The sequence below is a fragment of the Lonchura striata genome, chromosome 27 (assembly GCF_046129695.1).
Source record: "Lonchura striata isolate bLonStr1 chromosome 27, bLonStr1.mat, whole genome shotgun sequence".
NCBI lineage: Eukaryota > Metazoa > Chordata > Aves > Passeriformes > Estrildidae > Lonchura > Lonchura striata.
Window position 1 is genome coordinate 9,309,076 of NC_134629.1, and position 25,363 is coordinate 9,334,438.

The following is a 25,363-nucleotide window of genomic DNA, read 5'->3' on the forward strand; positions in this document are numbered from 1 at the left end:
ACCTCCCCAAAACCACCCCAAAACTCCCCCAGGACACCCCCAGACACCCCCAAAACCCTCCCGGATTCCCTCAGAGACCCCCAAAACCTCCCCAAAACCACCCCAAAACTCCCCCAGGACACCTCCAGACCCCTCCAAAACCCACCCGGATCCCCTGAGACCCCCAAAACCTCCCCAAAATCCCCCCAAAACCCCCCGGGACCCCCCCCAAAAGCACAGAGGGAGCCGGAGCCGCGGCCACATCGGGGATTTAATCTCGGTGTCACCGAGGCCACCACGCGTGTCCCGGGGGGGTTTTGGGGGGTCGGTTTTGGGGCGGGGGTCCCTAAACGGAGCGGCCCCGGAGGAGGGGGCTGCTCTCGCCGCTCGGGACCCCCCCCAGGACGCGCTGCAGCAGCCGCCGGACGGTGACATTTGGGGACAGCCACCCCCGGGGCCACCCGCGGGGCGTGGGGGGCGGTGGGGACAGCGCCGGGTCCTTGACACGTCTGGGGTGGGGGCGACACGGGGAGGGGGGACACGGTGTCACCTCCTTGTCACCTGCCCCCCGTGGGGTGTCCCCGATGTCCCCAACCCCATAAAGGATGTCCCCAACCCCACAGTGTCACCTCCCTCCCGTGGGGTGTCCCCGATGTCCCCAACCCCATAAAGAATGTCCCCAACCCCATAGGGAGTGTCCCCAACCCCATAAAGGATGTCCCCAACCCCACAGTGTCACCCTCAACCCCAGTGTCATCTCCCTCCCGTGGGGTGTCCCCAATGTCCCCAACACCATAAAGAATGTCCCCAACCCCACAGTGTCACCTCCTCCCCACAGGGAGTGTCCCCGATGTCCCCAACCCCACAGAGAGTGTCCTTGATGTCCCCAACCCCATAGGGAGTGTCCCCAACCCCACAGTGTCACCTCCACCCCACGGTGTCACCTCCTCCCTGTGGGGTATCCCCACTGTCCCCACTGTCCCCACTGTCCCCAGTGTCCTCAATGTCCCCAGTGTCCCCGATGTCCCCACTGTCCCCAATGTCCCCACTGTCCCCAGTGTCCCCTCAATGTCCCCACTGTCCCCAGTGTCCCCAGTGTCCTCGATGTCCCCGATGTCCCCAGTGTCCCCAATGTCCCCACTGTCCCCAGTGTCCCCGATGTCCCCACTGTCCCCACTGTCCCCACTGTCCCCAGTGTCCCCGATGTCCCCACTGTCCCCGATGTCCCCACTGTCCCCGTATCCCCACTGTCCCCAATGTTCCCGATGTCCCCAGTGTCCCCGATGTCCCCACTGTCCCCACTGTCCCCAGTGTCCCCAGTGTCCTCGATGTCCCCAGTGTCCCCGATGTCCCCAATGTCCCCAATGTTCCCAGTGTTCCTGATGTCCCCAGTGTCCCCAATGTCCCCAGTGTCCCCACTGTCCCCGATGTCCCCAATGTTCCCGATGTCCCCAGTGTCCCCTCACCTGTAGGTGTACGCGGCCGTGCCCAGGGCAGCCGCCACCAGCACGAGCCCCACGAACAGCGTGGTGCGGCCGGTGGCCGGGGTGGCACCTGGGGACAGCGACAGCTCAGTGTCACCCCTTGGGGACATCCCTGGGACCCTGTCCCCGTCACCTCCGGCAGGGCAGGGACAGCTCAGTGCCACCCAAAGGGACCTTGGGGACATCCCCAGGGACATGTCCCCGTGTCCCTGTCACCTCCAGCAGGGCAGAGACAGCTCAGTGCCACCCAAAGGGACCTTGGGGACATCCCCAGGGACATGTCCCCGTGTCCCTGTCACCTCCAGCAGGGCAGGGACAGCTCAGTGCCACCCGGGGGACTTTGGGGACGCCGTCCCCGTGTCGCACCTCCCACGGCCACGCGCGTGGTGGCCACGGCCAGCCCGTTGCCGTTGGCCAGGGACACGTTGAGGCAGAAGAGGCCGGAGCGGTTGAAGTCCTGCCGCAGCACCAGCTCGCAGCCGAGCGACGGCGACACCGGCGAGCACGACTCCGCCTCCGCCGTGCGACACTCGGCGTCCGCCACCACCGTGCACACCTCCTCGGGCACCCTGCGGGCGCGCCCCGTCAGCACCGGAGACACCCGCGCCCGGCTCTGCCGCCGCCGGGGCCGCCACCGGGGCCGCCACCGGGGCCGCCACTCACCCGCCCTCGCACGTCACCGTCAGCTCCACGCTGCTGCCGCCGCCCTCGGGCACCACCTGCACGATGGCCACGCTCTCGATGCCCTCTGCGGGGAGCGAGGAGGGGTCGGCGGGGTTGGGGACCCCCGGTTGGGCTCCTCGGGACCGCCCCGGGACCGCCCCGGGACCCCCGGGACCCCCGGACTCACGGACGATGTCCAGCTGGGTGGCGAAGGTGCCGTAGCGGTACAGGACACAGCCGGGCGGGTCCTCGGCCGGGGCCTGGCGCTTGACCAGTGCCAGGGGCTGGGCTGTGGTGCCAGCTGTGGCTCCAGCTGTGGCTCCAGCTGTGGCTCCAGCTGTGGCACCGGCCGTGACAGCGGCCAGGGACACAGCGGTGGCTCCCGCGGTGGCTTCTATGGTGGCACCCACCGTGACGCCAAGCGTGGCCGCGGCCGTGGCATCGAGGGCAGATCCAGCTGTGGCCGGTCCAGATGTGGCCGATCCAGCTGTGACACCACCCGCGCCTCCGTCTGTCGCCGCATCTGCAGGGACACACGGGAAACGCTGGGCGAGGACAAGGGGACAGCGAGAGCTTGGGGACAGCGAGGACAAGGGGACAGCGAGGACAAGGGGACAGTGACCTTGGGGACAGCGAGGACAAGGGGACAGGGAAACCTTGGGGACAGCGACCTTGGGGACAGCGACCTTGGGGACAGCGAGGACAAGGGGACAGGGAAACCTTGGGGACAGCGACCTTGGGGACAGCGACCTTGGGGACAGCGAGGACAAGGGGACAGCGAGGACAAGGGGACAGGGAAACCTTGGGGACAGCGACCTTGGGGACAGCGAGGACAAGGGGACAGGGAAACCTTGGGGACAGCGACCTTGGGGACAGCGAGGACAAGGGGACAGCGACCTTGGGGACAACGAGCCCTTGGGGACAGGGAGCTGTTGGGGACAGTGAGCTCTTGGGGACACCCCCGACACGTCCCCTCCCCGCTGTCGCCACCCCCGGGCCAGCACCCACCTGCAGCCGCTGTCCCCTCCGCGGGGACGGCGGTGACAGAGATGTCCCCGGCCGCGGTGGCGGCAGCGGGGGACACGGAGGAGGCGACAGCCGCGGTGCTGGCAGCGGGGGCGGCGGCGGAGGGGACCGAGAGCTCGGTGACAGCGGCGGCAGAGGGCTCGGTGGCGGCGGGGACAGCGGGGTCGGTGACAGCGGGGTCCGAGGGTTCCGCCGCCGAGCCCCCCGTGGGCTCCGCGGGCTCCCCGGAGGCTGCGGGGGCTGCGGGAAAAGTGGGGCTGGGGTCACACCGGGACCCCCCAGAGCAGGGTTTGGGGTCACCTCTGGTTTGGGACCCCCCCAAAGTCCGGGTTGGGGCCACACCGGGACCCCCCCAGAGCAGGGTTTGGGGTCACCTCTGGTTTGGGACCACCCGGGACCCCCCCAGCTCCAGTGTCGGGGGTGCTCCGTGTCCCCTGGTGGCACTGGGGACACACACCGAGGGGTGGGGTGGCTCTGTGGGCTGAGGGGACATTGGGGACACACACTGTGGGGTGAGGGGACACTGGTGACACACTCCATGGGGTGGGGTGGCTCTGTGGGGTGAGGGGACATTGGGGACACACATTATGGGCTGAGGGGACACTGGTGACACACTCCATGAGGTGGGGTGGCTCTGTGGGGTTGAGGGGACATTGGGGACACACATTATGGGGTGAGGGGACATTGGGGACACACCCCATGCGGTGGCTCTGGGGGCTGAGGGGACATTGGGGACACACCCCATGGAGTGAAGTGGCTCTGTGGGGTGAGGGGACACTGGTGACACACTCCATGGGGTGGGGTGGCTCTGTGGGGTGAGGGGACACTGGTGACACACCCCATGGGGTGGCTTTGAGGGATGGAGGGACATTGGGGACACACATTATGGGGTGAGGGGACATTGGTGACACACCCCATGGGGTGGGGTGGCTCTGTGGGGTGAGGGGACACTGGTGACACACTCCATGGGGTGGCTCTGGGGGCTGAGGGGACACTGATGACACACTCCATGGGGTGGCTCTGGGGGCTGAGGGGACACTGGTGACACCCCCCGTGGCACGGCGGACACTGGGACCACACCCCACGGAGCACCGGGAACACCGGGACCCCCGCAGCGGGCGATGCCACCCCCCGTCCCCCTTACCCGTGCTGGCCACCGGGGCCGCCGTGCTCTGTCCCCCGGCCGGGCTGGTGGCCCCGGTGGGAGCCGCGCTGGGAGCCCCGGTGGGAGCCCCGGTGGGACCGGGCGCGGTCGTGGGGCCGCAGGGGCTGAGCGGGATGGCGGCCTGGAGCACCAGGCGGGCCGAGAAGCTGCCGGTGTCCCGGTAGGTGTGGGTGACGGTGGCGCTGCGCGTGATCAGGGTCCCGCTGTCGTCGCCGAAGTCCCACGAGTAGGACACGTCGGCGTGGCGGAGGTACCGGCTCGGGTCGTGCAGCCGCACCGCGAACGCCACCGGCCGGTTCCGCACCAGCGGAGCGGGGCCGCTGCCCGCGTCCTCCCGCAGCTGCGACACGGCCACGGCCAGAGGGACTTGGTCTGCGGGGACGCGGGGGACACGGGGGACACGAGGGGACACGGGGGACACGGGGGACACGGGGGACACGGGGGACAGCGAGGGGACAGTGAGGGACAGAGAGGGGACACGAGGGGACACGAGGGGACACGGGGGAGAGCGAGGGGACAGTGAGGGGACAGCGAGGGGACAGTGGGGGACACGGGGGACACGAGGGGACACGGGGGACACGAGGGGACACGGGGGACACGGGGGACAGAGAGGGGACAGAGAGGGGACAGCCGGGGACAGCGAGGGGACAGAGAGGGGACACGAGGGACACGAGGGGACACGGGGGACAGAGAGGGGACACGGGGGACACGGGGGGACACGAGGGGACAGTGAGGGACAGAGAGGGGACACGAGGGGACACGAGGGGACACGGGGGAGAGCGAGGGGACAGTGAGGGGACAGCGAGGGGACAGCGAGGGGACCCGAGGGGACAGTGAGGGGACACGAGGGGACAGTGGGGGACACGGGGGACACGAGGGGACACGAGGGGAGAGCGAGGGGACACAAGGGGACACGAGGGGATAGTGAGGGGACAGAGAGGGGACACGAGGGGACACGGGGGGACACGAGGGGACAGTGAGGGACACGGGGGACAGAGAGGGGACACGAGGGGACACGGGGGGACACGAGGGGACACGAGGGACACGGGGGACAGAGAGGGGACACGGTGGACACGGGGGGACACGAGGGGACAGAGAGGGGACAGAGAAGGGACAGAGAGGGGACAGCGAGGGGACACGGGGGGACAGAGAGGGGACACGGGGGACACAGGGGACACGGGGGACAGCGAGTGGACAGAGAGGGGACAGCGAGGGACACGAGGGGACACGAGGGGACACGAGGGGACAGAGAGGGGACACGAGGGGACACGAGGGGACACGGGGGACAGAGAGGGGACAGAGAGGGGACAGCCAGGGACACGAGGGGACAGAGAGGGGACAGCCAGGGACACGAGGGGACAGAGAGGGGACAGCGAGGGACAAGAGGGAGGGCAGGGGGACAGAGGTGGGGACGGGAGTTGGTCTGAGCGGTGCCTGGAGTGCTGGCACCAGGTGGCACCTGCAGCCGGTGGCACCCACTGTCACCTGCAGCCGGTGGCACCGACAGCCAATGTCACCTATACCCAGTGCCACCTGCACTGTCACCTGCACTGTCACCTGCACCCAGTGTCACTTACAGCCAGTGGCACCTACAGCCGGTGGCACCCAGCGCCCAGTGTCACCTACAGCCAGTGTCACCCACATCCACTGTCACCTGTGCCCAGTGTCACCCACACCCAATGCCACCATCACCCAGTGTCACCCCCACCCAGTGTCACCCCACCCACATCCCCAGCACCCCTTCACCCACAACCCCCACCCCAACCCCCTGCCCCATTTCCCCGGTGCCCACCCCGTGCCCCCCATGCCCCCTGGTGCCCCCCGGTGTCCCCCCGGTGTCCCCCGGTGTCACCCACCGGTGATGCTGAACTGGGAGCTGGCGTGGCCGATGGGGATGAACTTCTGGCGGCCCCGGTAGTGGTACACGGCCACCTCCATGGTGTAGGAGCCCAGCGCCACCCCGGCCGTGCCCACCGTGAGCCGCGACGCCGCGCCGTCCACCACCTGCCAGTAGCGCCCTGGGGACAGCGGGGACAGTGCCACCGTGGTGGGGACAGTGCCACCGTGGTGGGGACAGTGCCACCACAGCGGGGACAGTGCCACCGTGGTGGGGACAGTGACACCACGGCTGGGTCAGTGCCACCGTGGCGGGGTCAGTGCCACCACGGCGGGGACAGTGCCACCGTGGTGGGGTCAGTGCCACCGTGGTGGGGTCAGTGCCACCGTGGTGGGGACAGTGACACCACGGCTGGGTCAGTGCCACCACGGCGGGGTCAGTGCCACCACGGCGGGGTCAGTGCCACCGTGGTGGGGACAGTGCCACCACGGCTGGGTCAGTGCCACCGTGGTGGGGACAGTGCCACCGTGGTGGGGTCAGTGCCACCATGGTGGGGACAGTGCCACCACGGCTGGGTCAGTGCCACCGTGGTGGGGACAGTGACACCACGGCTGGGTCAGTGCCACCGTGGCGGGGTCAGTGCCACCACGGCGGGGACAGTGCCACCGTGGTGGGGTCAGTGCCACCGTGGTGGGGTCAGTGCCACCGTGGTGGGGACAGTGACACCACGGCTGGGTCAGTGCCACCACGGCGGGGTCAGTGACACCACGGCGGGGTCAGTGCCACCGTGGTGGGGACAGTGCCACCGTGGTGGGGACAGTGCCACCGTGGTGGGGACAGTGCCACCACGGCGGGGTCAGTGACACCACGGTGGGGTCAGTGCCACCACGGCTGGGTCAGTGCCACCACGGTGGGGTCAGTGACACCACGGCGGGGACAGTGCCACCGCGGTGGGGACAGTGCCACCGTGGTGGGGACAGTGCCACCACGGCGGGGTCAGTGCCACCATGGTGGGGACAGTGCCACCGTGGTGGGGACAGTGCCACCATGGCCATGCCCACCCTGAGCCTGTCCACCACCTGCCAGTAGCGCCCTGGGGACAGCGGGGACAGTGCCACGATGGTGGGGACAGTGCCACCACGGCGAGGTCGGTGCCACCATGGCAGGGTCACTGCCACCGCAGTGGGGTCAGTGCCACCACGGTGGGGACAATGCCACCCCAGCGTGGTCAGTGACACCACAATGTGGTCAGTGCCACCATGGTGGGGACAGTGCCACCGTGGTGGGGACAGTGCCACCATGGCCATGCCCACCCTGAGCCTGTCCACCACCTGCCAGTAGCGCCCTGGGGACAGCGGGGACAGTGCCACGATGGTGGGGACAGTGCCACCACGGCGAGGTCGGTGCCACCATGGCAGGGTCACTGCCACCGCAGTGGGGTCAGTGCCACCACGGTGGGGACAATGCCACCCCAGCGTGGTCAGTGACACCACAATGTGGTCAGTGCCACCATGGTGGGGACAATGCCACCCCAGCGTGGTCGGTGCCACCACAGTGGGGACAATGCCACCCCAGCGTGGTCGGTGCCACCTCGGGGAGCCCCGGAGCGGTCTCGGTGCCATCCTCACCCCACGTCCACCAGACGTAGACGAACTTGCCCCGCCTGCCCGCGGGCATGGGCTGCCCGTCCGGAAAGGTCCCGGCGGCGTCCGGCTGCTCGGAGAACACCGGGTCCCCCGGTGCCACCCGCGTGCCTGGGGGACACGCGGCGTGAGGGGACATCGGGGACACCAGGGACACCGAGGGGACATCGGGGACACCATGGGGACATCGGGGACACAAAGGGTGAGGGGACACCAGGGACACTGAGGGGACATCGGGGACATCAAGGGGACATCAGGGACACAAAGGGTGAGGGGACATTGGGGACACCGAGGGGACATTGGGGACACCGAGGGGACATTGGGGACACCGAGGGGACATCGGGGATGCCGAGGGGACACACAGGGCGAGGGGACACCAGGGACACTGTGGGGACATCGGGGACACCGAGGGGACCCAGGGTGGGGGGACTCTGGGGACACCGGGGTTTCAGGGGTTGAGGGGGTTTTGGGGGGTTCCAGGGTTTTTGGGGTGGTTTTGGGTGGTTTTGGGGTGGTTTGGGACAGTTTTTGGGGTGGTTTGGGGTGATTTCAGGATGGCTTTGGGGTTTTGGTATGGTTTGGGTTGGTTTTGGTATGGTTTGGGTTGGTTTTGGGGTGGTTTCGGGTTGGTTTTGGTATGGTTTGGGTTGGTTTTGGTATGGTTTGGGTTGGTTTTGGGGTGGTTTCGGGTTGGCTTTGGGGGTAGTCTGGAGTGGTTTGGGGTGGTTTGGGGTGGTTTTAGGGCAGTTTCGCGATGGTTTTGGGGTGGTTTGGGGCAGTTTTGGGGTGGTTTGAGGTGGTTTTGGGCAGTTTCAGGATGGTTTTGTGCTGGTTTTGGGATGGTTTATGGTGCTTTTGGAGTGGTTTGGGGCAATTTTGGGCTGGTTTCAGGGTGGTTTGGGGTGGTTTGGGGTGGTTTCAGGGTGGTTTGGGACAGTTTTGGGGTGGTTTCAGGGTGGTTTGGGACAGTTTGGGGGTGGTTTACGGTGGTTTGGGTCAGTTTTGGGCTGGTTTAGGGAGGTTTTGGGGCGGTTTGGGACAGTTTTGGGGTGGTTTCAGGGTGGTTTGGGTTAGTTTTGGGCTGGTTCAGGGCAGTTTTGGGGCGGTTTGGGACAGTTTTGGGCTGGTTTAGGGAGGTTTTGGGGTGGTTTGGGACAGTTTTGGGGTGGTTTCAGGGTGGTTTGGGACAGTTTGGGGCTGGTTTAGGGTGGTTTGGGTCAGTTTTGGAGTGGTTTAGGGTGGTTTTGGGGCGGTTTGGGACAGTTTTGGGGTGGTTTCAGGGTGGTTTGGGACAGTTTGGGGCTGGTTTAGGGTGGTTTGGGTCAGTTTTGGAGTGGTTTAGGGTGGTTTTGGGCTGGTTTAGGGAGGTTTTGGGCTGGTTTAGGGAGGTTTTGGGCTGGTTTAGGGAGGTTTTGGGCTGGTTTGGTTCAGTTTTGGGTTGGTTTGGGACAGTTTTGGGTTGGTTTGGGTCAGTTTTGGGGTGGTTTAGGGAGGTTTGGGGTTGGTTTGGGTCAGTTTTGGGGTGGTTTAGAGAGGTTTTGGGCTGGTTTAGGGCGGTTTTGGGGCAGTTGGGGACAGTTTTGGGCTGGTTTAGGGAGGTTTTGGGCTGGTTTGGGTCAGTTTTGGGTTGGTTTGGGTCAGTTTTGGGGCGGCTGGGGGGAATTCGGGTCTCACTGACCGTTGACCGTGCAGTTCTGCCCCCAGACCACGCGGCCGTCGGGCAGGACGCGCTGCGTGCCCGGCAGGCGCAGGGCGATGGAGAAGGTGGCCTGGGCACCCGCCATGGTGGGAGCGTCGTTGCTGATGTCGAAGGTGACATCGCCACCTGCTCGGGGACACCATCGGAGGGTGGCACGGGGGGGTGACACGGCCAGGACCAGGTGGGTGACATGGCCAGGACTGGGTGGGTGACAGGGCCACCATGGGTGAGTGACACAGCCACCATGGGTGGGTGACACGGCCAGGACTGGCTGGGTGACACGGCCAGGACTGGGTGGGTGACAGGGCTAACCCAGGTGGGTGACATGGCCACTCTGAGTGGGTGACACAGCCACCATGGATGGGTGACACGGCCAGCATGGGGTGGGTGACATGGCCAGCAGGGGTAGGGGACAAAGCCAGCAGGGGTAGGGGACAAAGCCAGCACCAGCAGGTGACATGGCCAGGACTGGGTGGGTGACACGGCCACCCCGGGTGGGTGACAGGGCCACGTGGGTGGGTGACACGGCCACCCCGGGTGTGTAACACGGCCACCCGGGTGGGTGACAGGGCCACGCGGGTGGGTGACACGGCCACCCAGGGTGGGTGACATGGCCACGTGGGAGGGTGACACGGCCACCCCGGGAGGGTGACACGGCCACGCGGGAGGGTGACACGGCCACCCGGGTGTGTGACACGGCCACCATGGGTGTGTGACACGGCCACCCGGGTGTGTGACACGGCCAACCCGGGAGGGTGACACGGCCACGCGGGAGGGTGACACGGCCACGCGGGAGGGTGGCACTCACCTCGCCAGCAGTCGCCCGTGCCCGGCTGCCAGGGAGGGAACCGCGCCGTGTCCCAGCCCCGGAACGGCGCCGCCCGCCCGCCCCAGGCCGGGCTGCGCCCGCGGCTCCGGCCGGCGGCTCCTGCGGGACCCCGGAGCCCGGTCAGGCCGGCGGCGGCGCCACGCGTCACCGTGTCCTGGGGGGCTGCGTGTCCCCCCTGTCCCCACTGTTGGGGTTGGCGTGTCCCCCCTGTCCCCCATTTCCGGGGGGCTGCCGGGTCCCACATGTCCCCCCTGTCCCCCACTTTTGGGGTTTGTCGTGTCCCCCCGTCCCCATTTTTGGGGGCTCTCATGTCCCCCCTGTCCCCCACTTTTGGGGATGTCATGTCCCCCCTGTCCCCCATTTTTGGGGGCTCTCATGTCCCCCCTGTCCCCATTCTCAGGGGTTTGTCATGTCCCCCTTGTCCCCCACTTTTGGGGGCTCTCATGTCCCCCCTGTCCCCCACTTTTGGGGTTGTCATGTCCCCCCCATCCCCATTTTTGGGGGCCGTCATGTCCCCACATGTCCTTTGTGCTCAGGGGGATGAAGGGTCCCCCATGTCCCCCATGTCCCCAATGTCCCCCGTGTCCCCCACTCCCAGGACACTGCCAGGTCCCCCTTGTCCCCAACTCACAGGGGTCTGTGAGGTCCCCGTGTCCCCAGTGTCCCCAATGTCCCCCCCAATGTCCCCAATATCCCCCCCAGTGTCCCCAATGTCCCCCTCTACCAGGGGTCTGCCACCCCCACCCCTGGCGTGTCCAGCCTGAGGGGACCCTGGGGTGACCCTGAGAGGACCCGGGGTGACCCTGGGGTGACCATGACGGGACCTGGGGGGACCCAGGGGATACCGGGGGGTACCGGGGATGACCCGGGGGGACCCTGAGGGGACCCGGGGTGACCCTGGGGTGACCATGAAGGGACCCTGGGGTGACCATGAGGTGACCCGGGGGGACCCTGAGGGGACCCGGGGGTGACCGGGGGGGATCGGGGGGATAACGGGGGGTGACCGGGGGTGACCGGGGGGTACCGGGGAGACCCGGGGGGGGGACCGGGGGCCGCGTGACGGGGCTCGGGTGAGCCACGCGCGGGCAAAGCCATCACATGGCCCCAAAGCCCTTTCATGTGACGCTCAGCTGAGCCGGGCCGGGCCGGGCCGGGACGGGACGGGCACCCCCCGTGAGCCCCCAGGGTCGGGGGGCTGCGGGGAACCCCAGGGTTGGGGGGTTGCGGGGCACCCCAGGGTTGGGGGGCTGCGGGGGAACCCAGGGTTGGGGGGCTCACGGGGGAACCCAGGGTTGGGGGGTTGCGGGGCACCCCAGGGTTGGGGGGCTGCGGGGGAACCCAGGGTTGGGGGGCTGCGGGGGAACCCAGGGTCGGGGGGCTCACAAGGAACCCCAGAGTTGGGGGGCTGCGGGGGAACCCAGGGTTGGGGGGCTACAAAGTCCCCCGTGTCCCCCCAAGGTTGGGGGGCTGCAGAGCCCCCTCTGTCCCCCCAAGTTGGGGGGCTACAAAGTCCCCCGTGTCCCCATTCTCGGGGGGCTGCAGCGTCCCTTCATGTCCCCCCACTGTCCCCACGGGAGATTTTGCAGCCCCCCGAAATTGGGGGGGACACGGGGGATTTTGTAGCCCCCGAACACACGGGGGACCCGGCAGCCCCCCAACATTGGGGTGACCCTGTAGCCCCCCAACATTGGGGGGACACCGGGGACTTTGTAGCCCCCCAACTTTGGGAGACACGGGGGATTCTGCAGCCCCCCAACACTGGTTTGCCGGGTCCCCCCTGTCCCCCCACTCCCAAGACCCCCAAGTCCCCCCCATTTTCGGGGGTCTCTCAGCTTCCCCCTGCCCCCCCATTCTCGGGGGTCTCTCAGCTCTCCCCGTCCCCCCTTCACACGGGGCTGCCACTTCCCCCCCACTCAAAAAACGGGGTCCCCCCCTTGACGGGGAAACCCGGGCTGCGTGCCCCCCATTTCCAGCGGGGTGGAGACCCCCACATCCCACCCCACACCCCAAAACCACCCCCTGGAACCCCAAAACCACCCCCGGGGACCCCAAAACCACCCCCGGGGACCCCAAAACCACCCCCGGGGACCCCAAAACCACCCCCGGAGACCCCCCATAACCTCTCCCAATGGGGATTATCGGGGTACAACCGAACCCCGTGAAGGATTTGCCTTTACGGGGGGGCTCTGCACCCCAAAAACCCCCAAAGAATGGGACTCCGGACACCCCCCACACCCCCAAAAAAACTCATTTATGTCCAAGCCCGAACCCCAATGGGGATTATCGGGGTACAACCGAACTCCGTGACGGATTTTTCTTTAAGGAGAGGCTCTGCACCCCAAAACCCCCAAAATATGAAGCTCCGGGCGCCCCCCGCACCCCAAAAAAATTATGTCACAAACCCGCGAACCCCATGGGGATTATCGGGGTACAACCCAACCCCGTGACGGATTTTTCTTTAAGAGGGGGCTTTGCACCCCAAAATATGAAGCTCCGGACGCCCCCCGCACCCCAAAAAAACCCCACTTACGCCTCTGAGCCTCAGCCAGGAGCAGCAGCACCCCAAAAACCGCGATGGCCCCGAGCCCCCTCATGGTCCCCGCTCGTCTCCCCCCACGCTCGGCACGGCCGGGGCAGAGGCGCCGGGCTCGGGGAGAGCCGCACAAAAAGGGGGCGCTCATTTGCATAGCCACGCCCCCCCAAAAAAGGGGGGGACAGGGGCCGTGACCCCCCCAAATCCGCCCCCAAAATCCCCCCCCCTCCCCTGCCACGTGGGGCCACCCGCGGTCACACGGTGCGGGGGGGGGGGGAGGTTTTGGGGACCCCCCACAAAACGGCGAAGGGGTTTTGGGGGGACCCCCCCCCAAATTCCGGCACGCGGAGAGCGCGGGGATGGGGTTTGGGGGTTTGGGGGTCGGGGTTTTGGGGTTGTTTGGGGTTTTTGGGGTTTGGGATTTTGTGGTTTTGGGATTTTTTGGGGTTTGGGGTTTTTGGGGGACCCCCCCCCCCCAAATTCCGGCACGCGGAGACCCCAGGGATGGGGATTTGGGATTTTTGGGGTTTGGGATTTTTGGGGTTTGGGATTTTTGGGATTCGGGATTTTTGTCGTTTTTGGGGTTTTTGGGATTTGGGACTTTTGCGGTTTGGGGTTTTGGAGTTTTTTGGGTTTGGGAGTTTTGGGGTTTGGGGGGATCATGGGGGTGACAGCCATGGGGGGGGGGTCCCCAATTCTGCACACAGCGGGGGGACCCCCGGTTTGACACTCAGTGAGAGTGGGGGACCCCCAGCCTGGCACGGGAGGGGTGGGGACCCCAATTCCGGGGGGTCACCCGTGGGGGCCCCCGATGACACAGGGGGACCCCGATCCCGGTCGGGGTCTCCCATGGGGGACCCCGATCCTGGTGGGTGACAAGGGGGGGACCCCGATGACACAGGGGGACCCCAAACCTGGTGGGTGACACGGGGGGACCCTGGGGGGTGACACGGGGGGACCCCGATGGCACAGGGGGACCCCAAACCTGGTGGGTGACACAGGGGGGGACCCCAATAATGGACAAAAGGCGGAGGGGTCCCCAGTTCTGCACACGCAGGGGGACCCCGAACCTGGTGGGTGACACGGGGGGACCCCGATTTCAGTGGGTGACACGGGGGGACCCCGATGACACAGGGGGACCCCGAACCTGGTGGGTGACATGAGAGGGGGACCCCAATCATGGAGAGAACGGGGAGGGGTCCCCAATTCTGCACACGCAGGGCGACCCCAATCTCGGTGGGTGACACGGGTGGGAACCCCGATTTCAGCGGGTGACACGGGGAGGGACCCCGATGACACAGGGGGACCTCGATCTCGGTGGGTGACACGGGGGGGACCCCGATCCCGGTGGGTGACCCCCATCTTTCCTGCTCCGGCCGTTTCCGTGCCCCCGGGGCTGTCCCGGTGCGTGCGGGCCCGTTCCGGTGGGGCCACGTGTGCGGAGAGCCCCGTGACCCCCGGGAGCCCCGTGACCCCCGGGAGCCCCGTGACCCCCGTGCGGCCCCCGGGGCTGCTCCCCGTGACCCCCGCGTGTCCGGTTGTGGTCTGGCCGCAGCCCGAGCTGTGGTCCCGGTGTCCGGTCCCGGTGCCCGGTGCCCGGTGCAGGCACTGGCTGAGCAGCCCGGGCAGAGGCTGCGGCGTCCCGGTCCTGACCCCGACCCCATCCTGGTCCCTGTCCTTGTTCCGATCCCATCCTTATCCCGGATCCTGATCCCAAATCCCCGGTCCCGGTCTCAGTCCCGATCTGATTCCCGGTCCTTGGTCCCATTCCCGATTCCGATTCCCGGTCCCGGTCTCGGTCCTTGTCCCTGTTTCAGTTGCTGGTCTCGGTTCCTGATCCCAAACCCGGTCCCTGTCCCTGTCCCGGTCCCAATCCGGTTCCTGGTCCCGGTCCCTGTCCCCATCCCAAACCCGGTCCCTGTCCCTGTCCCCAATGTCCCTGTCCCTGTCCTGTCCCTGTCCCTGTCCCTGTCCCTGTCCCCAAAGTCCCAATCCCAATCCCCTGTCCCTGTCCCCAATGTCCCGATCATGTCCCGGTCCCTGTCCCTGTCCCGGTCCCTGTCCCCGGTCCCTGTCCCTGTCCTTGTCCCTGTCCCTGTCCTGGTCCCAATCCGGTTCCTGGTCCCGGTCCCTGTCCCCATCCCAAACCCGGTCCCTGTCCCTGTCCCCAATGTCCCGATCCCTGTCCTGTCCCTGTCCCTGTCCCTGTCCTGTCCCTGTCCCTGTCCCTGTCCCTGTCCCTGTCCTGTCCCTGTCCTGTCCATGTCCCTGTCCCTGTCCCTGTCCCTGTCCTGTCCCTGTCCCTGTCCCTGTCCCTGTCCTGTCCCTGTCCCTGTCCTGTCCCTGTCCTGTCCATGTCCCTGTCCCTGTCCCTGTCCCTGTCCTGTCCCTGTCCCTGTCCCTGTCCCTGTCCCTGTCCCTGTCCCTGTCCTGTCCCTGCCCCTGTCCCTGTCCTGTCCCTGTCCCTGTCCCGGTCCCCAATGTCCCGATCCCTGTCCTGTCCCTGTCCCTGTCCATGTCCTGTCCCTGTCCCTGTCCCTGTCCCTGTCCCTGTCCCTGTCCTGTCCCTGTCCCTGTCCCGGTCCCCAATGTCCCGATCCCTGTCCCTGTCCCTGTCCATGTCCTGTCCCTGTCCCTGTCCCTGTCCCGATCCTTGTTCCTGTCCCTGTCCCTGTCCCTGTCCCTGTCCCTGTCCCTGTCCCTGTCCTGTCCCTGTCCCTGTCCATGTCCTGTCCCTGTCCCTGTCCTGTCCATGTCCCTGTCCCTCTCCCTGTCCCTGTCCCTCTCCCTGTCCATGTCCTGTCCCTGTCCCGATCCCTGTCCCTCTCCCTGTCCCTGTCCCTGTCCCTGTCCCTGTCCTGTCCCTGTCCCTGTCCCTATCCCATCCCTGTCCCTGTCCCTGTCCTGTCCCTGTTCCTGTCCCTGTCCCTGTCCTGTCCCTGTCCCTGTCCTGTCCTGTCCCTGTCCCTGTCCCTGTCCCGGTCCCCAATGTCCCGGTCCCTGTCCCCATTGCCGCCGTCTCTCCCGGTAGTGTGCCTGTCTCTTTAAGGTATCTCCCGCCTCTCCAGTGACGTCACGCGCGGCTCAGCCAATGGGCGGCGGCGCGGGGGGCGTGGCCGGCGGCAAGGCGGGAAGCGGCGCGGGCGGGGCCGCCGCGGGTTTGGCGCGCGCGGGGGGGACGCGGCGGCCGCGCTCGGGACCCCCGGGAACCCCCCCAGGGACACCCCGGGACAACCGGGGACCCCCAGAACCCCCCCGGACACCCCGGCCCCGCCGGGGACACCCCCGGCACCGGGACTGCCCCGCAGCCCCACCCCCACCCCGGATATCCCTCCCGGCGACCCCCAGAACCCCTCCGGGGCACCCCCGGTGACACCGGGACACCCCCGGGGACACCCAGAGACCCCCGGGATAGCTCCGGAACCCCAGCCCCACCCCGGATATCCCTCCCGGGGACCCCCAGAACCCCTCCGGGGCACCCCCGGTAACACCGGGACACCCCCGGTGACACCCGGACACCCTCGGGAATACCCAGAGACCCCCGGGATACACCCGGTGACACCCCCGGATCCCCACCCCCACCCCGAATATCCCTCCCGGGGACCCCCAGAACCTCTCCGGGGCACCCCCGGTGACACCGGGACACCCCCGGTAACACCGGGACACCCCCGGTAACACCGGGGATACCTCCGGGGACACCCAGAGACCCCCGGGATAGCTCCGGAACCCCAGCCCCACCCCGGATATCCCTCCCGGGGATCCCCAGAACCTCTCCGGGGCACCCCCGGTGACACCGGGACACCCCCGGTAACACCGGGGACACCCCCGGGGACACCCAGAGACCCCCGGGACAGCTCCGCAACCCCACCCCGACCCCAGATATCCCTCCCGGGGACCCTCGAGGATACCCAGAGACCCCCAGGGACACCCCCGGTGACACCGGGTACACCCCCGGTAACACACAGAACCCCACCGGCGACACCCCCGGCGACACTCAGGGACCGCCGGGGACACCCCCAGACCCCCGTGCCACCCCCGGCAATCCCCGCCCTTACCCCGGGTATCCCTCCCTGCGACCACCGCCCACCTCCGGGACCACCCCCGTCCCCATTCCCAGTGTGCCCCGCCACTCCCGGTGTCCCCCCGCCACTCCCGGTGTCCCCCCCGGTGTCCCCTCCATGGAGAACTTCCAGAAGGTGGAGAAGATCGGTGAGGGCACCTACGGCGTGGTCTACAAGGCCCGCAACAAGGTGACGGGAGAGGTGGTGGCACTCAAGAAGATCCGCCTGGACACGTGAGTGGGGGGTCCCGGGGGGTCCCGGGGGTCTCCCGGGGGGTCCCCGGGCTCACGGCCACCCCCGGCGCCGCTGTCACGGCAGGGAGACCGAGGGTGTCCCCAGCACGGCCATCAGGGAGATCTCGCTGCTCAAGGAGCTCAACCACCCCAACATCGTCAAGTGAGGCCGGGGGTGCTGGGGGTGGGTTTTGGGGGGCTCTGGGGGGAGCTGGTAATGGGGAGGGGTCCCCGGGATTGTCCTGGGGGGTTTGGGGGGACGTGGTAATGGGGAGGGGTCCCCGGGATTGTCCTGGGGGGTTTGGGGGTGGTGGTAACGGGGAGGGGTCCCCGGGAGTGTCCCGGGGGGTTTTGGGGGGCTTTGGGGGGTGATGGTAACGGGGAGGGGTCCCCGGGAGTGTCCTGGGGGGTTTTGGGGGTGATGATAACGGGGAGGGGTCCCTAGGATTGTCTTGGTGGGTTTTGGGGGGAGCTGGTAATGGGGAGGGGTCCCCGGGATTGTCCTGGGGGGTTTTGGGGGGGCTTTGGGGGGTGATGGTAACGGGGAGGGGTCCCCGGGATTGTCTTGGGGGGTTTTGGGGGGAGCTGGTAACGGGGAGGGGTCCCCGGGATTGTCCTGGTGGGTTTTGGGGGGAGCTGGTAATGGGGAGGGGTCCCCGGGAGTGTCCTGGTGGGTTTTGGGGGGAGCTGGTAACGGGGAGGGGTCCCCGGGATTGTCCTGGGGGGTTTGGGGGTGATGGTAACGGGGAGGGGTCCCCGGGAGTGTCCTGGTGGGTTTTGGGGGGAGGTGGTAATGGGGAGGGGTCCCCAGGATTGTCCTGGTGGGTTTTGGGGGGAGCTGGTACTGGGGAGGGGTCCCCGGGATTGTCCTGGGGGGTTTTGGGGGGAGGTGGTAATGGGGAGGGGTCCCCAGGATTGTCCTGGGGGTGTCTCGGAGGGTCTTGGGGGGCTCTGGAGGGTCCTGGTGGGCTTTTGGGGGGTTCTGGGGGGGAATGTCACTGAGGAGGGGTCCCCAGGAGTGTCCTGGGGGGGCTTTGTGGTGTCCCTGTGGCCATGGGACCCCTGGGGCTGTGGTGTCCCCGTGTCCCTGTCCCTCTGTCCCTGTCCCCAAGCTGTCCCCGTGTCCCAGGCTGTGTCCCAGACTTTGTCCCTGTGTCCCTGTCCCTGTGTCCCTGTCCCTGTCCCCGTGTCCCTGTCCCCATGTCCCTGTCCCCAAGCTGTCCCCGTGTCCCAGGCTGTGTCCCAGACTTTGTCCCTGTGTCCCTGTCCCTGTGTCCCTGTCCCTGTCCCCGTGTCCCTGTCCCCATGTCCCTGTCCCCAAGCTGTCCCCGTGTCCCAGGCTGTGTCCCAGACTTTGTCCCTCTGTCCCTGTCCCCGTGTCCCTGTCCCTGTCCCCGTGTCCCTGTCCCCATGTCCCTGTCCCCAGGCTGTCCCCATGTCCCCAAGCTGTCCCCAGGCTGTCCCCGTGTCCCCAGACTGTCCCCATGTCCCTGTCCCCGTGTCCCCAGGCTGTCCCCACACTGTCCCCACGCTGTCCCCGTGTCCCTGTCCCCGTGTCCCTGTCCCTGTGTCCCTGTCCCCGTGTCCCTGTCCCCGTGTCCCTGTCCCCATGTCCCCAGGCTGTCCCCAGGCTGTCCCTGTGTCCCTGTCCCCATGTCCCAGGGCTGTCCCCACACTGTCCCCAAGCTGTCCCCGTGGTCCCAGGCTGTGTCCCAGACTTTGTCCCCATGTCCCTGTCCCCGTGTCCCCAGGCTGTCCCCACACTGTCCCCACGCTGTCCCCATGTCCCCAGGCTGCTGGATGTCATCCACACAGAGAACAAGCTGTACCTGGTGTTCGAGTTCCTGTCCCAGTGTCCCTGTCCCTCTGTCCCTGTCCCCAAGCTGTCCCCGTGTCCCAGGCTGTGTCCCAGACTTTGTCCCTGTGTCCCTGTCCCTGTGTCCCTGTCCCTGTCCCCGTGTCCCTGTCCCCGTGTCCCCAAGCTGTCCCCGTGTCCCTGTCCCCATGTCCCTGTCCCCAAGCTGTCCCCGTGTCCCCAGGCTGCTGGATGTCATCCACACGGAGAACAAGCTGTACCTGGTGTTCGAGTTCCTGCACCAGGACCTCAAGAAGTTCATGGACTCCTCCTCGCTCAGCGGGATCGCGCTGCCGCTCATCAAGGTGGGACCCCGAAACATCTGGGGGGGCCCTAAAACATCTGGGGGGGCCCTAAAACATCTGGGGAGGCCCTAAAACATCTGGGGGGGCCCTAAAACATCTGGGGGGGCCTAAAACATCTGGGGAGGCCTTAAAATATCTGGGGGGGCCTAAAACATCTTGAGGACATTGGGGGAACCCTAAAGCACCTTGTGTCATTGGGGTCCCCTGGGTCACTCAGGGGTCACTCAGGGGATGTCCCCAGTGTCCCAAACGATGTCCCCAATGTCCCCAGTGATGTCCCCAATGTCCCAAACGATGTCCCCAATGTCCCAAACGATGTCCCCAATGTCCCCATCGCTGTCCCCAGAGTCACCTGTCCCATCTGCTGCAGGGGCTGCTGTTCTGCCAGGTGACCCCAAAACCCCGAACCCATTCTGGGGGTCCCCTGGGTCACTCAGGGGTCACTCAGGGGTCTGAAACGATGTCCCCAATGTCCCCAGTGATGTCCCCAATGTCCCAAACAATGTCCCCAATGTCCCCAATGCTGTCTCCAGAGTCACCTGTCCCATCTGCTGCAGGGGCTGCTGTTCTGCCAGGTGACCCCAAAACCCCAAACCCACCCCGGGGGTCCCGTGGGTCACTCAGGGGTCACTCAGGGGTCTGACCTTGATGTCCCCAATGTCCCAAACAATGTCCCCAATGTCCCCAATGCTGTCTCCAGAGTTACCTGTCCCATCTGCTGCAGGGGCTGCTGTTCTGCTGGGTGACCCCAAAACCCCAAACCCACCCCGGGGGTCCCCTGGGTCACTCAGGGGTCACTCAGGGGATGTCCCCAGTGTCCCAAACGCTGTCCCCAGTGTCCCCATCGCTGTCCCCAGAGTTACCTGTTCCAGCTGCTGCAGGGGCTGGCTTTCTGCCACGCTCACCGGGTGCTGCACCGGGACCTGAAGCCGCAGAATTTGCTCATCAACGCCGAGGGCTCCATCAAGCTCGCCGACTTCGGGCTGGCCCGCGCCTTCGGGGTGCCCGTCCGCACCTACACCCACGAGGTGGGGCGTGGTGGGGGGTTTGGGGGGGATTTGGGGGGCTCAGAACCCATTTAGGGTCCCCATATAAACCTACACCCTCGAGGTGGGGCATGGTGGGGGGTTTGGGGGGGATTTGGGGGGCTCAGAACCCATTTAGGGTCCCCATATAAACCTACACCCACGAGGTGGGGCATGGCAGGGGATTTTGGGGGGATTTGGGGGGTTTGGGGGGGGATTTGGGGGGCTCAGAACCCATTTAGGGTCCCCATGTAAACCTACACCCACGAGGTGGGGCCTGGCGGGGGATTTGGGGGGGGATTTGGGGGGATTTTGGGGGGTTTGGGGGGAATTTTGGGGGGCTCAGAACCCATTTAGGGTCCCCATATAAACCTACACATATGAGGTGTGGGGTTTTGGGGGGATTTTGGGGGGTTTGGGGGGGGGATTTGGGGGGCTCAGAACCCATTTAGGGTCCCCATATAAACCTACACCCACAAGGTGGGGCCTGGTGGGGGGTTTGGGGGGTTTGGGGGGCTCAGAACCCATTTAGGGTCCCCATATAAACCTACACCCACAAGGTGGGGCCTGGTGGGGGGTTTGGGGGATTTTGGGGGGGATTTGGGGGACTCAGAACCCATTTAGGGTCCCCATATAAACCTACACCCACGAGGTGGGGCCTGGTGGGGGGTTTGGGGGGTTTGGGGGGCTCAGAACCCATTTAGGGTCCCCATATAAACCTACACATATGAGGTGTGGGGTTTTGGGGGGATTTTGGGGGGTTTGGGGGGTTTGGGGGGCTCAGAACCCATTTAGGGTCCCCATATAAACCTACACATATGAGGTGTGGGGTTTTGGGGGGATTTGGGGGGCTCACAACCCATTTAGGGTCCCCATATAAATGTGGGGTTTGGGGGGGATTTTGGGGGTATTTAGGGGGCATTTGGGGGGGATTTTTGGGGGTCCTGTCCCTGACAGTGTCCTCAATGTCCCCGATGTCCCCAGGTGGTGACACTCTGGTACCTTTGGGATGTCCCAATGTCCCCAATGTCCCCTCAATGTCCCCGATGTCCCCAGGTGGTGACACTCTGGTACCTTTGGGATGTCCCAATGTCCCCTCAATGTCCCCGATGTCCCCAGGTGGTGACACTCTGGTACCGTGCCCCCGAGATCCTGCTGGGCTGCAAATATTACAGCACGGCCGTGGACATCTGGAGCCTGGGCTGCATCTTCGCCGAGATGGTGGGTGGCACTTGGGGACATTGGGGACATTTGGGGACACTGGGGTGTCACACAGCCTGGCTGCATCTTCGCCGAGATGGTGGGTGGCACTTGGGGACACCGAGGGGGACATTGGGGTCCTCAGGGTGACACGTGGGTCCCCAAACCCCCTTAGGTGACACCGGGGGTGACACTGATGTCCCCAAAGCCTCCCTGTGATGTCCCACTGATGTCCCCAACATCCCTGTGATGTCCCCAAATGTCCCCAATGTCCCCAGATCACGCGCCGTGCCCTGTTCCCGGGGGACTCCGAGATCGACCAGCTGTTTCCCATTGTGTCCCCAATGTCCCATTGATGTCCCCAATGTCCCCAATGTCCCATTGATGTCCCCAGTGTCCTGTTGATGTCCCCAAATGTCCCCAATGTCCCCAGATCACCTGCCATGCCCTGTTCCCTGGTGACTCTGAGATCGACCAGCTGTTCCCATTGTGTCCAATGTCCCAGTGTCCCATTGATGTCCCCAATGTCCCCAACATCCCATTGATGTCCCCAATGTCCCCAATGTCCCATTGATGTCCCCAACATCCCATTGATGTCCCCAACATCCCATTGATGTCCCCAATGTCCCACTGATGTCCCCAATGTCCCCAGATCACGCGCCGTGCCCTGTTCCCGGGCAACTCCGAGATCGACCGGCTGTTCCCATTGTGTCCAATGTCCCAGTGTCCCATTGATGTCCCCAATGTCCCCAACATCCCATTGATGTCCCCAATGTCCCCAGATCACGCGCCGTGCCCTGTTCCCGGGCGACTCCGAGATCGACCAGCTGTTCCCATTGTCCTGATCCCATATCTCCAGTGTCCCATTGATATCCCAGGGATGTCCCCAGTGTCCCATTGGTGTCCCCAATGTCCCGTTGATGTCCCCAGTGTCCCGTTGATGTCCCCAACATCCCGTTGATGTCCCCAATGTCCCGTTGATGTCCCCAACATCCCAGTGATTTCCCCAATGTCCCGTTGATGTCCCCAGTGTCCCGTTGATGTCCCCAACGTCCCATTGATGTCCCCAGTGTCCCGTTGATGTCCCCAACGTCCCGTTGATGTCCCCAATGTCCCATTGATGTCCCCAACGTCCCGTTGATGTCCCCAATGTCCCGTTGATGTCCCCAACGTCCCGTTGATGTCCCCAACATCCCATTGATGTCCCCAACATCCCGTTGATGTCCCCAACATCCCGTTGATGTCCCCAACGTCCCTGTCACCCCCCAGATCACGCGCCGCGCCCTGTTCCCGGGCGACTCCGAGATCGACCAGCTGTTCCGCATTTTCCGCACGCTGGGCACGCCGGACGAGGCCGCCTGGCCGGGGGTGTCGGCGCTGCCCGACTACAAAGCCACCTTCCCCCGCTGGGCGCGCCAGGACCTGGCCAAGGTTTTGCCACCCCTGGACGACGAGGGCCGCAAGCTCCTGGCGGTGAGGCACAATTCCCAATTTCCCCTGGCTTTTCCACAGCTTTTCCTTCATTTTCCCTGATTTTTCTGTGATTTTCCCTGATTTTTCTGTGATTTTTCCTGATTTTCCCACAAGTTTTCCTTAGTTTTCCCCAGTTTTTCCTTAATTTTCCCCCACTTGTTCCCAATTTCCCGATTTTTCCCCAAGTTTTCCTGATTTTCCCCAATTTTTCCTGATTTCCCCCAATTTTTCCTTGATTTTCCCCAATTTTTCCTTGATTTTCCCCACTTTTTCCTGATTTTTCCCCACTTGTTCCCAATTTCCCGATTTTTCCCCAAGTTTTCCTTATTTTCCCCAATTTTTCCTTGATTTCCCCCAATTTTTCCTTGATTTTCCCCAGTTCTTCCTTGATTTTCCCCACTTTTTCCTGATTTTTCCCAACTTGTTCCCAATTTCCTGATTTTTCCCCAAGTTTTCCTGATTTTCCCAAGTTTTCCTTAGTTTTCCCGTTTTTCCTTGATTTTCCCCACTTTTTCCTGATTTTTCCCCACTTGTTCCCCATTTCCCGATTTTCCCCCAAGTTTTCCTGATTTTCCCCAATTTTTCCTTGATTTTCCCCAATTTTTCCTGATTTCCCCCAATTTTTCCTTGATTTTCCCTAATTTATCCTGATTTTTTCCCTGATCTTTCCCATTTTTCCAATTTCCTCCCAATTTTTCCCCAAATTTTCCCTAATTTTTTCCATTTCCCCCAATTTTTCCTTGATTATTTTCCCTTTTCCCTCTTTTTTTTTGCCATTTTCCCCTGATTTCCCTCCCATTTCCCCCCATTTTCCTAATTTCCCCCCATTTTTCCCCATTTCCCCCCCATTTTTCCCCCCATTTTCCCCCATTTCCCTTTTTTCCCCATTTCGTGCCCATTTTCCCAATTTCCCCCATTTTTTCCTGCATTTCCCCCCAATTTCTCTCTGCTTTTTTTCCCTTTTCCCCCATTTCCCCCATTTTTCCCATTTCCCCCCAATTTTCCCGATTTTTCCCCTTTTTTCCCCATTTTTTCCCCAATTTTCCCCTGATTTTTCCCCTTTTTTCCCCATTTTTTCCCCAATTTTCCCCTGATTTTTCCCCTTTTTTCCCCTTCCCCCTCCCTTTTTTCCCCATTTCCCCCATTTTTTCCCCGTTTTTTCCCATTTTCCCCGTTTTTCTCCCCAGCAAATGCTGCATTACGACCCCAACAAGAGAATTTCGGCCAAGGCCGCCCTGGGCCACCCCTTCTTCAGGGACGTCACCAGAGCTGTCCCCCACCTGCGCCTCTGACCCCAAAAATGACCCCAAAATATCCCCAAAACCCCCCAAAATTACCCCAACCCCCCCAAAATATCCCCAAACCCCCAAAATTACCCCAAAACCAAGAAAAACGGCCCCAAATCCTCCAAAAACGACCCCAAAACCGTCCCAAACAGCCCCAAAAACTCCAAAATATCCTCAAAACCATCCCAAAATGGCCCCAAACCCCCCAAAAATGACCCTAAATCCCCCAAAATATCCCCAAACCACAAAACAGCCCCAAAACCCCCAAAATATCCCCAAAACCAGAGAAAGTGGCCCCAAAACCTCCAAAATATCCCCAAAATGAGACAAAACGGCCCCAAATTCCTCAAAAAAGGTCCCAAACTACCAAAATGACCCTAAACCCCCTAAAATATCCCCAAAACCATGCAGAATGGTCCCAAACTAACAAAATGACCCCAAAACCATCCAAAATCCCCCAAAACGACCCCAAAATTCCCCAAATTCCAAGGGCCCCAAAACAGCCCAAAAATGACCCCAAATTTACCCAAAATGTCCCCAAAAGTGCCCAAAATACCCCGAATGTCCCCAAAAGGTCTCTAAAACGTCCCAAATGTCCCCAGAATTCCCCCAAATTCCCCCAAATCCCCCAAATTGTCCCCAAATTGTCCCCAGTGCCATCCCCTCCATGTCCCCTTTGTCCCCTCTTCCCCCCTGCCACAGTTTTTGGGGCCGAATTTTGGTTTTTTTGTGATTTTATGGAAAAAATTTGTAATAAAATTTCTGCGGTTTTTAATCCCGGGAAGGTCAGGGTGGCATCGTCACCTCCCCCCCCCCCCTCCGTCCTGAGACCCCCAAAATGTCCCCAAGTGTCCCCAAAACCCCAAAAATGTCCCCAAATGTCCCCAAATTCCTCCGAAAGTGTCCTGGAAACCCCAAAAATCTTCCCACACCCCAAAAATCTCCCTGAAACCCCTAAAAAATGTCCCCGAACCCCTCAAATGCCCACAAACTCCTCAAGTGTCCCCAAAACCCCAAAAATGTCCCGAAACCCCCAAAAAATGTCCCCAAATGTCTCCCCCTGGCTT

At 64.1% G+C, this 25,363-nt stretch overlaps 2 protein-coding genes across 2 annotated transcripts; one reads left to right on the forward strand and one right to left on the reverse strand.

The window, feature by feature from the left end:
- Window positions 1–239: 239 nt before the first annotated feature.
- On the reverse strand, window positions 240–12,919 carry PMEL (premelanosome protein). Its single transcript, XM_077788603.1, has 12 exons — window positions 12,856–12,919; window positions 10,305–10,424; window positions 9,476–9,622; window positions 7,783–7,908; window positions 6,174–6,335; window positions 4,297–4,689; window positions 3,135–3,392; window positions 2,314–2,613; window positions 2,127–2,211; window positions 1,830–2,032; window positions 1,446–1,533; window positions 240–488 (listed from the first exon to the last, which is right to left on the reverse strand). Exons 1-12 carry the CDS (start codon window positions 12,917–12,919, stop codon window positions 326–328), a joined length of 2,109 nt encoding a protein of 702 aa, XP_077644729.1. The 3' UTR covers window positions 240–325.
- Window positions 12,920–16,997: 4,078 nt separating this feature from the next.
- CDK2 (cyclin dependent kinase 2) lies at window positions 16,998–25,075 on the forward strand. Its single transcript, XM_077788709.1, has 7 exons — window positions 16,998–17,152; window positions 17,238–17,315; window positions 19,192–19,312; window positions 20,170–20,340; window positions 21,457–21,558; window positions 22,807–23,010; window positions 24,198–25,075. Exons 1-7 carry the CDS (start codon window positions 17,037–17,039, stop codon window positions 24,300–24,302), a joined length of 897 nt encoding a protein of 298 aa, XP_077644835.1. The 5' UTR covers window positions 16,998–17,036; the 3' UTR covers window positions 24,303–25,075.
- The last annotated feature ends 288 nt before the right edge of the window (window positions 25,076–25,363 follow it).

Excerpts from the sequence above, each read along its gene's own strand:
- PMEL (XM_077788603.1), bottom strand. The coding sequence starts at position 12,919 with ATGAGGGGGCTCGGGGCCATCGCGGTTTTTGGGGTGCTGCTGCTCCTG. Across the intron at positions 10,425-12,855 it reads CCTGGCTGAGGCTCAGAGGC|GAGCCGCCGGCCGGAGCCGC; the intron begins GTAAGTGGGGTT and ends GGGGTCCCGCAG. Across the intron at positions 9,623-10,304 it reads CACGGGCGACTGCTGGCGAG|GTGGCGATGTCACCTTCGAC; the intron begins GTGAGTGCCACC and ends GTCCCCGAGCAG.
- CDK2 (XM_077788709.1), top strand. The coding sequence starts at position 17,037 with ATGGAGAACTTCCAGAAGGTGGAGAAGATCGGTGAGGGCACCTACGGC. Across the intron at positions 17,316-19,191 it reads AACCACCCCAACATCGTCAA|GCTGCTGGATGTCATCCACA; the intron begins GTGAGGCCGGGG and ends CCGTGTCCCCAG. Across the intron at positions 23,011-24,197 it reads AGGGCCGCAAGCTCCTGGCG|CAAATGCTGCATTACGACCC; the intron begins GTGAGGCACAAT and ends TTTTCTCCCCAG.